Source organism: Andrographis paniculata, unplaced genomic scaffold (genome assembly GCF_009805555.1).
Source record: "Andrographis paniculata isolate CXL003 unplaced genomic scaffold, ASM980555v1 Contig60END, whole genome shotgun sequence".
Taxonomy (NCBI): Eukaryota; Viridiplantae; Streptophyta; class Magnoliopsida; order Lamiales; family Acanthaceae; genus Andrographis; species Andrographis paniculata.
Window position 1 is genome coordinate 2351070 of NW_026137596.1, and position 13442 is coordinate 2364511.

Consider the following 13442-nt stretch of genomic DNA (forward strand, 5'->3'; position numbering starts at 1 on the left):
AAGCTGTAAATAGATATGATATGTTACCACTTGATCAAATACCGTTCAAGTTCAAAGGTTAAGAAGGGATCGGGGTTTTAATTAAGTGAAGTAACACTTTTTTCATATTTTGTTTTATGCGGGAAAACATTAAACAGTAATTATGTGCTTCCGGATGGGGGCGGTTCGGAAGTAGAAAAAACTCTTCACGATTTTCGTAAATTTTATTGAATCAATTTTGTATTTTAAAATTTTTTTTTATATAATAATAATTTTATATAAAAATAAAATAAAATATTATAAAAAATTATTAAGTAATTAATGAAAATATAATAAAATAAGTAAAATCAAATTGGTTATTACTTTTTATTAGAAATTTGAGATAAATTTGATTGATGAAAAAATATAAGAAATAATAATTATATAAGAAATATTAAAAATATAAATATATACAAAAATAATACTTATCATATTACTAGTATTATTTATTTTATATTATTATATACTATTTCCCCGTCCCACACATACCTGTCTATTACACTGCAGACACCGTATTTTAAAAGGGATGTAATTAGATGAACAGAAACGGTAAGATGGACATAGTATGTGATACTGAGGGGAGTAATATATACATTTATTTTACTATAAAAAATAATAAAAAAAAAATTATTTTAATTTAACTTTATATTATTAAAAATATTACTAATGATAACCCTAATCTACCCGCCGCTCCTCACGCCTGCCACCTCAGCTTCTTCTTCCCCATTCTTCTCAATTTTTTTTTTCTTTTTACGTCGCCTGTTCTGCATTTCTTCTTCCTCCCCGTTCTTCTTTCATTTTGATTTTTTCTTTTTCCTTCTTTACCTGTTTCCGCGCCGACCGCCGTTTTCGGGGGCAACGGACCTCTGAGTTCCTGTTCAACTCTACTTCGCCAAAGAGACTGAGGAGCAATAGCCGTGTTCGGGGAAGGCGACGGACTCTCCAGGTTCCTATGTAGCTCCCCCCTGATTGTATCCATGCGCCGCCTCCGACGACTAACCTCTCCGGCGCCATTTTTGCCTCGCGCGTTTTGTACTCTCCGTATATTGGTTCCAGACCAAAATTCCCCTTCCCAAATTTCGTCTCTCATCTCCGATCAAAACTGGTCGCAGCTAAAATCCGTCGTAGAATCCTCCAGCCCTAGCGAATTCCTCCGCCAGCTCTTCGAATTCCCCAATTTCAACACCGGCCACATTTTATCCTTCTTCAAATGGTCGCAGCACGCTTTCGAGGTAACTCACTCCGTCGATCACTACGCAGAGCTGTTCATCCGTCTAGCCAACGAGAAACGGTACGGGAAGGTACGCTCATTATTGCACTTATTTGTAAAGCAAAACAGCACAATTTCAATTCCTAGGGTTTCCAATGCTCTATTAACCGCAAGCGACAATTCGTGCGCCACTAGCGTCGTATTCGACATGTTATTGCTTGAATGTGTCTACAATGGCAAGGTAGACACAGCATTGGAAGGTTTCAGGCGAGCTTGGAGCTATGGCTTCAAATTATCTGTTGTTTCCTGTAACTCATTGTTGAGTTCTTTGGCGAAGGAACATAGAACAGGTGAAATGGAGTATGTGTACAAGGAAATGATTAGGCGAAAAATGGATCGCAATACGATCACATACAATACAGTGGTGAATGGTTTGTGTAAAGCCGGAAAGTTGAACAAGGCCGGTGATGTAGTCGAGGATATGAAGCTCTACGGGGCAGCGCCGAATGTGGTGACATACAATGCTCTGATCGACGGGCATTGTAAACGGGCCGGGCCGGGGAGAATGCATAAGGCCGATGCTTTGGTTAAGGAGATGATTGAGAGAGGAATTTCGCCGAATTTGATCACTTACAATACTTTGATCGACGGGTTTTGTAAGGACGGTAATTTAGTTGCAGGCGAAAGAATGTTGAAGGAGATGAAGGAGCAAGGTTTAAGGCCAAACGTGATCACGTATAATTCGTTGATCAATGGATTTTGCGGTGAGGGAAAGTTTGACAAAGCGATGGTATTGAGGGAAGAAATGACGGAAGCGGGATTGGAACCGACCGTTGTTACGTATAATACGTTTATCAACGCATTTTCGAAGAGGGGTATGTTGAAGGAGGCTAAGGATTTATTCGAGGAAGTTATGGAAACGGCGGTCGACTTCCCCGCGTCGACGTTCAATTGTTTGATCGACGGGTATTGCAAGGCGGGGCAGGTCGAGAGTGCCGTCGACGTGTTCAATCTAATGGTGGAGAAGAACGTCCGTCCTAACGTGACGACGTACACGACCTTAATTTCCGGTTACTACAGCGGCGGGAACGGAGAAGCCGCGGAGAGGCTCGTAAACGAGATGGAGGAGAAAGGGTTGACGGCGGACGTTACGAGTTATAACGTAAGGATCCTTGCGATGTGTAAGAAAGGTGAAATGAGGAGGGCTGTTGGATTTGTCGACGAAATGTGGCGGAGAGGATTGAACCCGAATCGGGCGACGTACAATTCGTTGATGACGGGGTATTTCGAGGGAGGGAACGTGGGCGCGGCGTTGGGTGTGAAGAAGAGAATGGAGAAGGAAGGGATGAAGGGTAATGTTGCGACGTACAATGTGTTGATAAAGGGTTATTGTGAGAATGGGAAGTTGGAGGAAGCGAATAAGTTTGTGAATGAGATGTTGGAGAAAGGATTGGTGCCGAATCGAGTGACTTTTGAGATTATTAAGGAGGGGATGGTTGAGAAAGGGTTTGTTCCGGACGTTGATTGTGGTTTTGTTGCAGCTTAGTTTACTTGTGCTAAGGCTCCTTGATTGAGATTTGAATTCATGATCCATCTTTTACATAATTTATTTTCACATGTTTTGTCTAGATGGAACTTTGATCTCCGAGCATATGATATGTTTATTTTTCATTAAAAATATTACTGTCAAATGGGTTCTTTAGATTTCGTAGATGATCAAGAAATAGTACTATTTTATAGAAGTGACATTTTCTTGGTTTTTGACTTATATGTATAAATTGTATGTGCAATAGTGGTAAAAATTAGGATATTTTGGTACTAATATATATTTTACAATAGTTTTGTTTATTATACTCAACCAATATAATATAATATTACTTTTAATTAAATAGAAAAATAAAATGGAACACACGAAAATTGATAAAAAAAAAATTATTTTGAATTAAGATGAAGAAAATATATATTTTCTATTTACTCACATAAAATATATATTTTTATTTGAATTGACTAATTACAAAATAATTGTTTCTTTAGTAAATATAAATCTGCTATATTTTTTTATTTTTTTGGGTCTCTGTAAAATGGACTGAGGAAATATTACATTGAAGAGTTATGTTACATCCAAAGATTCCAATCCAACACTTGTTCTTTGCCATACAAAAATTGAAAGCTTCTAAACCCAAAATGTCTCAAACTCTCCATTGACGACATAACAAATTCTTAAATTAAGATGTGTCTTTAATACAAGCAAATATTTCGAAACACAAATAAACGGAAAAGTCGAAGTGTACCGTATAGGGCTTCGATCACAACGAAATTTTCAAGCTTCTCAAAGTGGAATTGAGGAGTGAAAGTTTAGAAGGGGATTGATGCTTGTAGATTTTCTCCAATGCCATCCCCGACAGGGATTGCAGCTCCAAGCTCTCTTTGTCGTCTTTGTTGCCCCGCCCTTTCGTCAGCTGTGCAATAGCAGAAGCACACTGAAACAAAACAAAGGTTCATCAGAGAAAGAAAATATAGATAGATAGCCATTAAAAAGATTAGGAAACAAATGCAATTAGCTTACCAAGCATATGCCAAAAAGGGCTCGGATATTCTTGCCACCGGTCAAATCTACGGTTGCTGCATAATACTTTTTTGCGGCATGAAGATTTTCGAGCCCTCCAATTGTGTAGAGCACCTATTTGAGACAGTGATGTTATAAGAGTCTCATTTTATAGTGTCTGCTTATTTATTTATTTATTTTTGTCACGCAATTCCTTCTATATGTTTACCAGCATCACAAATATATGATCCATACAAATTGAAAATTAAGCCCTTGTATCTTTTCAACAATTAGAATAAAAAAACAGAAGGCTCAGGATGATACTTACATCAGCATAGGCGAGGTGATATAATGGAATGGTAGGTTGAGATAAGATCAGCTCTTCGTAACAGAAGACCGCCTGCTTATACCTAATGACAGCCGCATAAAATGGAAATGTTCGATTATATGAGAAATTATTACTCGTAACAAACATAATATAGAGCATCAGCTATCCGTCCTCGATTCTTGTTATCAAATCAGACGAATAAAAAACAGAAAGAAAGAACAGAAGTTACATTTGTAGAGAGACGTAAATCTCAGCTAGTTCTCTCCATGCATCATGATCTGCCATGAATCTGGATCATGATCAAACAAGCATCCATCATTATCGTTGGGAGTTCTTCAAAGAAATTAAAAATGGTTGGTTTTTAGGGTTTTCTTACATTTCAAGATACTTGTTTAACCACTCAATTGCCCCGGAAAGATCGCCTTGTGCCTTTGCCATTGCTACCCTTCTTCTGTGTATTACCTGCAGAGTTAGTTACAAGAAGATGTATATTACATATTTGATTACGAAATTGCATGTGTTAAATGGATCAAAAAGGGTGGGGAATTCCAGCTAAAATTAATTATGTGCGTGTAACACGTGCGTGCAGACACATCTTTCCTTTTACATGATTACAGAGTAAAAACAAATACTGAATCTAATTCTCCACAACTATGATTAGGATACAATTAAAATTTTCTTCTCACCTGATCAAACTGATTGTCTTCCAAGAGACTCGAGTAAGCCTTTTCAGCCTCCGCCCATGCACCCTTGGCTTCAAGCAACATTGCTTCCAACCTACCTGCAAGGCCAAATGGTCTTAAAAAATGTGTATGCCAAAGAATTCTACTTATATTCAATGCCGACGACGCACAGAAGCATCTGAAAGCATAAAACACAAAAATTACTTAATATTGTTTTGATCCCAGCCGATAAAGACAGCTATTATCATTTCAATTTACTACAGCCACTTTTCTTGGGTGAAAAATCCTACATGTTTATCTGTTATTGACTGCCGCATATTAGCTGTAGAAAACAAACGATATTGTTAAGAAGTTAACTTTTTCTTTCTAGCAAACAGACCAGAATCATGTTAGAAGTTAAGTCGTGCTAGAGCATCGTTTGATTACCTTAGAAAGATGACTTATTTTTTTCTCAATAAAACTGTAATCTCGATCTATAAAAGTGCGATCTCAGTCATTAAATTTACGAATTTATGCTAAAATTGCTTCATAGCCCCAGAAATCCCACTGTAATACTCTAATTTCTGCACCAACTTCTCCTATCTGAAGAATGTCTATAATTTTGAGCTGTTGACTTGCACAATCATTTACATTTACTACTTAAGTTTCAGCACACTAAAGCACATCTGCCACTACCCTTGCTCCTCACACATTCTTTAGTCTGTTAAATCTACGTCTCTAAGAAAGTAAGAAACATAATTTTTAACCATCGCAGAATGTCTTCAATTGAGTTCAGGTCATACATTTCTCCAGGATATCAACTGTCTATAGCTTGCTTTATCTAGATTGTTTAACTCTTTCTAATACAACCTTTTGATATTGGTAAACTCCCCTGTGATGATAAATATTGAACAAAACCTACCACTACAAGCTGGTTTTAATCCTTTAGAAGTCAAACTGAATACCATGGAAGTCTAAAATCATGCTCGCTCATCACTCACCCCCTCCCTCTCTCCGTTTCCTATTTGATTTGCTATATTTTTATTTGTTCTTTAACACTGTTATATTGTCTTTCCATTCCTTTTAATCAGTTAAAAATTTTGCACAGATCATTGTTCATTTGTTATATCTCCCAACACCTCCTATGCAAATATCAAATCTTCTTCTATGTGCCCAACTGAGTAATGTTTTGCTTTCAAGCAAAAAATTGTAACTATAATAATTGGGAGATCTCAAACCAATCCCATATGTGTGTGTATATATATATATATAAACACATTGTACCACAGCTAATTTTCTGAAAAAGAAAGTTCTTTGTAATTCCAAAACGGAAACCTAAAAGCAAAGAGGATATAAGCAACATTGGCTCTATGTTTTCAGATATTGGCTGACCTATTTCAAAACTGGCTGATATAATAACCCCAATTCCATTTCAAGATTTGTGTTGTTATGTGACATTGTTGGCAAATAGATAATCTACAAGACTATTACAGACTATTTCAGACATGGCCTCTCCCTACCCAATCACACTGATCATGCAATCTTATACTTTAAGCATTGCAACAGGCTCAGACTTGGGAAACCGAAATAATCTGTACGCACAATTACTGCAGCATGCTACAAACAAGCATTAAGGATGTGTGTATATGTATAGTTTTCATTGTTTAACTTACCAACACGTTTACTCTCTGGAAACTTTCTCTGTAAGGACTTGATGCATTCCTGAAAAGAGAGTAACAGAAAACATCAAGATCAGCCCCATTCAAGAATGTTGAGATTTACACAAATAACAGGGAGGAACTACCTAATTGCCACTACCTAATTACATAGAATATTTGGTTTAAATACATCTCTTCTCTATTACCCGAAAGTAGAAGAATGCAAGAATACTATAAATGATTACATATGTACACGGACAATATAAAGGGAAACCTAAATTAACTGAGCAATGCCGATACTTGGAGGTCCTGCTAGCTTGCATAGGCATACATAAAAAAAATGCACAAACAAACAAAAATGAGATAATTGTAAAATATGAAACTAGTCGTATTGCCAGAAACTGAAAGAGAACAGATAAAAACAGTTACAAAACCTTTGATCATTATGATTGAAAAACAATGTATGGAATCCAACAAACACAGAATCACATCAGTAGGAACCAAAAGCTAGACTTTATTGGAGTTCCTGTAGAATAGGTACCATCAAATCTCCTCTAGTGGCAACAAGTAATTTAATTAGTAAGGTATCTTCACCTCCTTGAAAACTAGAATGAAGATTAAGTTTCAATTAAATATTTAAAATAACTTCAATGCTATGAGAAAAATTAGAAACAGAGAGGATATGGTTCCTCAATTTCACTCATTGTAACGAACATTAAAAGGAAAACAGAATTTACCTTTGCCACTTCAAGTTGCTGACAGTCCATAGCTGCAATGGCCACTTGCTCATATAGAGTCCATTCTGCATGATCCATGGAATTAAATAAGGAAATATGTCAATATGATATTTCATTATTCTATACCATGATAAAAAGTGTACGGAGATTCGATGCTATCCTTCACAAGAAGAAATTTATTCTGAGCTCATGATTTCAGAAAAATACACAAGGGTTGTTACCAAATTACTAAAACAGACAAGCAACATGCTTCAGTTAATTAACTAGATGCATCAATCAATGAAAAAACTACAAAGTCCTATGAAATTGCTTAACCATTTCTCTTGGTCAAGGAGCATCACAAAATCAATAATAACTATAACAGGAAACACCACATGATAATCCACTTGCGTAGCGAAAAACAACATTAGGAGACAGGCCATTTGAGCCACCCAAAAACAACTTTTCAACTGTAATTTTGAAGGGCTCAGAAAAATAACAAATATTAGAGGCATCATACAAACAAATTATATTCAAACTTATAATCATTTCAATTTGCCCACACCATTCTGCATATAAAAATGAACATAGAATAAAGAATATGGAAATCATCCACCAAAAAGAATCACCCAGTTAGATTAGAAATTTCAGTACCTATACAAATTAGAAGTTTATCTTACAACAGATAGAAGTTTCGAGGTATACATTAAGATTGAAATCTTTAAACCTTTTCTGTTAAAGCAAATAGAAAAGAGGGAAAAATAGCAATCCAATAATCAAGTTCAGAGGATAAGATCTGTTTGCGCAATGTACATTTAGAACATTATAAAAACTTTCGTCCCCAAGAGCTTCATCAACCACTAACTCGAAGGACAATGGCATGCTCCAAATTTCGAGGCACGATCTTAGTTCAGTGACACATTCAATCACTCGCCATATCCTTCCTAGATATCTCCAACGAGACAACATTACATTAAAGTCGGATCACCTACTCTACTCCCACTCCACTGCAAGTAATTGCAAGAGCAAAAATCTCAGAACTCAATCCTATAGGCCACGAACAACCTAAATCTACACAAAAGATTTACCGTATCCCCTCAAAAATCACGTCCAGATTCAAAACTTAAACGCAGGAATCTACCACATACCCTCCGGGCCAAGAGCAGATCGCTTTTTAGCGTCGTTCAGAATCCTCACGCCGTGCTTCAGGACCTTATCCGAGCGGCGGAGCTTGAGCTTTCTAACGAGGCTGAGATACTCCCACGAATCGCCTCCGCCGTTTTCCACTTGGTTCTCCAAACTATTCAGTTGCTCCTCCTCTGTCTTGCTCACCATTTCTCCCCTCCGCCACCCTGCCGCCTGCCGGTGTTCGATTCCGTCGGTGCGCCGAAGGAAGGAAGGAAGAAGGATCTGATCTGACGGCGTAAATCAGGGTTTCGACGAAAGAAGCTTCCACGAGGGTAGATTTGTCATTTACATCAGTCCACCATTGGCCGTGTGGCATGGCATGCTCCTCGTCTAGTCTAACGTTGAAACCGCCTTACAATTGAATTAAAATTTTATTTACCAAGAAAAGAATCGTCAGATCTTCCAAGCAGCGGCACGCGTCTTTCCACTTCGCCGCCTAATAATATGTCTGAACAAAATTGTTCCTTCTCTCTCTCTCTCTCTTCGTTTTGGGTTTGTTTTTTCATCTATCGTCTCCTCCAATTCTTCCCCAAATTCCACCCCTTTCCATTGTTTTTCTGCCCTTGCGGTGCCTGCCTGCACTTTCGTTACTATCCTTCGATTTTGAACCCAGACCCGGATTACCGTTATACAAAATGGTTCAGATGAGGGAGTTGTATCCTTTAATGCTCGTTTTGGTTGTTGTATTGCGGTTACGTTTGTCTCGATTGTGTATTCTCTGCGTCACGTTTATGCATTTGGCATTTTTGCATGGAATGAGATTGTTTCCATTGAATTGTGGACAGTTTCTTACGTCACATTATTGGAATTTGTATTTCGGCACCGGGTGAATTGATTTTGCTTCTGATAGTTATGGTTCGTTGATGCACTGATTGCTCTGGATCGTGGATTGTGTTTATTTCCTGGATTCTTCCAATCTTTGTAGCTATATATGTTATTTCTATATTTTTTTTTTTATTATTTGGTTCTTGTTACTAAATTGTTTGATCATATCATATACCTGCTGGAACTTGTCTTAACATCATCACATGACATCCAGAAATACGAAAATTTTAAACTCTCTGCAGCTCATACGAATTTAGTGTAGTATAAAGAATGTATATATTGTTTATTGATTAGATTAAATCATGCCGGGAAAGGGAAGTAAAAGTGCATGTATGTTTATTTGGTTTGATGCATTCTATTTTTGAGATTAAATAGGATTGATGATATTCCTTTGTTAACCAACCAAGTTATGGTTTCTGTGAAGTAAATTGTATTACGTCCATATGCCTGGGATTTCATTCTTGTAAATTGTTTTCCTTGACTCTTGATCCTCCTGGAATGGGCTTGTTATAAAGTCGGGTTGTTATGCCACTATCTTTAGAAGAGGTAGGCCGTTAATGCCATTGGTTTGGCATTTTAATATGTTAGACTTCCCTGTGAGGAGTCATTCAGTATGTAGTCAAGAAATGAAGGATTCTTGTTTCACTTGCAGTTTCAAATAGCTCAAACATATATGGTAATGAAAATGCAGCAAGAGAATACCACAGGGACAGAAGGGGTGGAGGTTTTGGAGAACAGACCTTTCGAAGATGAAGATTTTGGGAAAGGTCAATACACATCGAAGATTTATAGGTTTCAAAGGTAGGTTTGAGGAAACATGATGGTTTGAACATGTTTTAAATTGCTCTATTTCATCTTCTAGCGAATGAGCACTAGGGCACTCTGGTTAATTTGGTGTGCTTGATTTTCTTCTGGTGATTTTTTTTTTTCAGTGATGATGTATGTTGATAGTAGAACTTTATTGAATCTGTATTCTGCACCATGCATTCCTGCTATTTACCATTAATTATGGTCTTTTGTTGCAAGGTGTTGTTCCCTGTTGTTTTTTACTAGTTTTTTATTTAAGATTTTGGTCTTTTCAGCAAAGCCCCTACATGGCTGACTAGGTTTGCTCCAACTGACTCACTTGTGATGCAAGAAGAAGCTTGGAATGCATTCCCAAGGTGTAAAACAGGTCTAGTCTGTCACCACACATTTACAATTTCAAGATAATGCTGACAAGCTATATTGTCTTTTGATCATTCTCTCTCTCTCTCTCTCTTATCATTTGTTCTTTCGTTGTTCACTGGTTTGGATTTTGCTCCCTCAAACAGTTATCAAGGTAAATGAACTATAGTTTTACAACATTCTTCTGATCTTGAATTTCGGAAGATTTGATAATGATGATTCTTATTTTCAGTGCCCTTATTTCACAAGATTTATTCTTACCATCGAAACCATTCACAAAGCTGACTGCGGTGAATCTGAAAATGTAAGTTCATGCATTACTCAAACTAGTTTTAGAGGAAGTTTGATGAATGACCTTTTTATTTTATGGAGGTTCAGTCCATGTAGAAAAAGGCTATATCTAACAGGTTCTCATTTACTTCTTTCATGGAACAATGACAATCAGGTACATGGCCTTACTGAAGAGCAGTTATCTCTTAGGCAGGTGGAAATGCTTGATATAGCATCGAATGCAAATGATTATTGGAGTTATGTCATTGGCAGTAGCAATATTGATCTTTCTCAGTTCCAGTCAGCTCGAACTAATCGTGGTCCGTTATTGGATGGATGGCAGGTTAAAATCTCATCTATATGTATAGTGGTTTTCCATTGGATGATAAGTAGGTCTGGTTATGAATTAACACTTAAAGGAGGCGTCTACCCAATGAGGTTTTATATGCAAGGCCTGTTCTTGTGATATTTAATTCTTACACTTCTACATGTCCTTTTGAGCACATGATTAGAATTTTTGAGAATTGATAAATCCGTGACTGATTCTATTCATTATTGGGCAAAGAAGACTAGTAATATGAATCTTATAGATCTCTGAAATGCATAAAAGGACTTTCTCTTGCTGTGCCTGTGCGTACTAGACAGTGAATAACTACGACTACAAATATCAGAACTTCAGAAGCTATGTCTAATTCATCTCAAGTGTGATCACAATTTTCCTTCATGACTATTAATAATTTGCTTTTTGGGGCCCGGTTAGACAGTGGCACAATCCTTATCAAGAAACATGTTTCAAAGAATACCCGTTCTGTCAACCCAGCTATGGATTTGAAATTAGTTTTGTGTAGCAAAGAAAATACTTATTTTTGCCATCGTAGTGTGCTTGGATATGAATTTACACTGTATTGTTAATTGAGTAGCACCATGTAACAAGTCATAGAGGTTTGTTGACATGTAATTCGCTTAGTGCAGGCCAATTGTTCTCCAGTTTCGACGGCGTACAAATTGGTGACCATAGATGCTCCATATTGGGGATTTGGTAGTAGACTTGAACAAGCTCTTCTTGCGGTAACAATACGCTTTAAATGACAATGAAATTATCTGACTATATGAAATTCAAAAGTTATGAGTGTCTGTATTTTCTTCATACACATTCGATCAACCGTGTAAAAGGGTATTATCTGAGGATTGCTACTTATCTTGATTATCCTCTTTGATTGAACTTGCTTCTATATCAAATATATCGCATGTATTCATGCAGGCTGAAAGAGCACTTTTCCTTGAAAGTCATCGGAATTGTTTTGGTTGGATCGATGAATGGTTTGGGATGACTATGGATATGATGCGTGAGCTAGAGAAGCAAAATGATTCTTCATTGAACAAGGTAAAACAAAAATAAATATCAACCTTATGCGTCAACTGTAAAGTCATTTATCTGGCAATCCCCATCCATTATTATTTGTATTTTCGAATATTGTTCCCAGTTTCTATCCCTTTGTCATATTTTAAAAGGAATTTAGCACATCACAAACATAACAAGAAACGCCGTTCCCATCCCTTGTACACATTATATATCTGAAAAGTGGTACATTTTAGTTAATGCTGGAACTTGTATTTCTGCTGACTTGTGATGCAGAAGCTAGGCCAGGCTTGCACGGTGACAGACAAAGACGAATTAGATGATATGAGAACTATTTCTAGTTGCTGATCGTAAGTTTCTTTATCCTCTTGGCAAATGCCTGAGGAACAGTATAATTTAATCTTAGTGCTAGAAGTAAGCCTTTTTGTATTTAATGTTGTATATGATATCTCCAAGTTTACTTTTACTAGTACGATGCATCGCTCTATATGCTGTTCGATTTTAAACTTTAAGAGAGCAAGGTTTTTAGCAAAATGACTTCGCCATTTGGAGGGATGCGGCTTAATATCATTCTGCGTTGTTGCAATTCTTTTATTAAATTGTTGAAGCATCAAATTCTGTGGAACAAAAAAATGATACGAATTTCTTTTTTAGGCCAATCATGATTGATGGGATGTTTTGTTAGAGAAAAAAATGTATATTTTTTGGGTAAAGAAACATACCCTGAGATTTTTCAAGCTTTGGTAGGGACTTTGATATGATTCTATGATGATGCAGAATTCAAATGATGTCTTCTTGATCATGAACTATTTCATTCATGTCTTCATTGTAATTTTAAGAATATTTAGCCATCTTATTGATAAATTACTGTTAAGTGTGTTGTTGTTGTATTTTGTCATGTCAATTGACAGACAGTAAACATCTTGGATTTATTTCTAGGCAATAGTATTATTAATTTAATATTATTTGTTATAAATAGCTTTAAATATTTAGGCAATAGTATACAAATAGAAACGCAGCACGTTGAACGTTTAGTTTGCAAATATTTATAGCAAGAGACAACATATAACTAATACTCCTTCTGTCCTACAAAGTATTTATTTTTTCATTTTAATTCGTCCTATATAACAAAGTATCTATTTTTTTCATTTTAGTCCGTCCCATAATAAAGTGTCTATTTCATTTTTTAGTAACTGTACTGTATGTATTGTCTATCTAACGTTACAAATACTCTTACAAGTTATAATATATTACACAAATGCCAACTATATCATAATATAATACTATATTTTTAAAACTACGGGCAAAAAGCAAAAAAGAACGGAGGAAGTATTCATTAAGCACAATAAAAATTAGATATAAACTATAATTTACTCGTTCAATACTTTCAAATAAAAAATAAAAAGATGCACATAAATATTAAATTATTATTATGATTGTTTTATGAAATCTAAACTAATGATCAAATAATTAATATATTAAATTAACATAGCGT

General features: G+C 36.1%; 3 protein-coding genes across 3 annotated transcripts; 2 read left to right on the forward strand and 1 right to left on the reverse strand.

The window, feature by feature from the left end:
- The first annotated feature begins 726 nt into the window (after positions 1–726).
- On the forward strand, positions 727–2814 carry LOC127259794 (pentatricopeptide repeat-containing protein At1g09820). Its single transcript, XM_051287397.1, has one exon. The coding sequence runs from the start codon at positions 996–998 to the stop codon at positions 2772–2774; it is 1779 nt and encodes a 592-aa protein (XP_051143354.1). The 5' UTR covers positions 727–995; the 3' UTR covers positions 2775–2814.
- A 498-nt stretch (positions 2815–3312) lies between these two features.
- On the reverse strand, positions 3313–8608 carry LOC127259798 (uncharacterized). Its single transcript, XM_051287407.1, has 9 exons — positions 8286–8608; positions 7159–7223; positions 6437–6485; positions 4788–4882; positions 4478–4563; positions 4331–4390; positions 4102–4183; positions 3795–3908; positions 3313–3708 (listed from the first exon to the last, which is right to left on the reverse strand). The coding sequence occupies exons 1-9, from the start codon at positions 8470–8472 to the stop codon at positions 3535–3537; spliced, it is 912 nt and encodes a 303-aa protein (XP_051143364.1). The 5' UTR covers positions 8473–8608; the 3' UTR covers positions 3313–3534.
- Positions 8609–8761: 153 nt separating this feature from the next.
- On the forward strand, positions 8762–12498 carry LOC127259799 (uncharacterized). The gene is made up of 10 exons (XM_051287408.1): positions 8762–8980; positions 9666–9696; positions 9803–9951; positions 10233–10324; positions 10464–10471; positions 10550–10621; positions 10763–10930; positions 11560–11655; positions 11849–11971; positions 12224–12498. Exons 1-10 carry the CDS (start codon positions 8961–8963, stop codon positions 12293–12295), a joined length of 831 nt encoding a protein of 276 aa, XP_051143365.1. The 5' UTR covers positions 8762–8960; the 3' UTR covers positions 12296–12498.
- Positions 12499–13442: the final 944 nt, after the last annotated feature.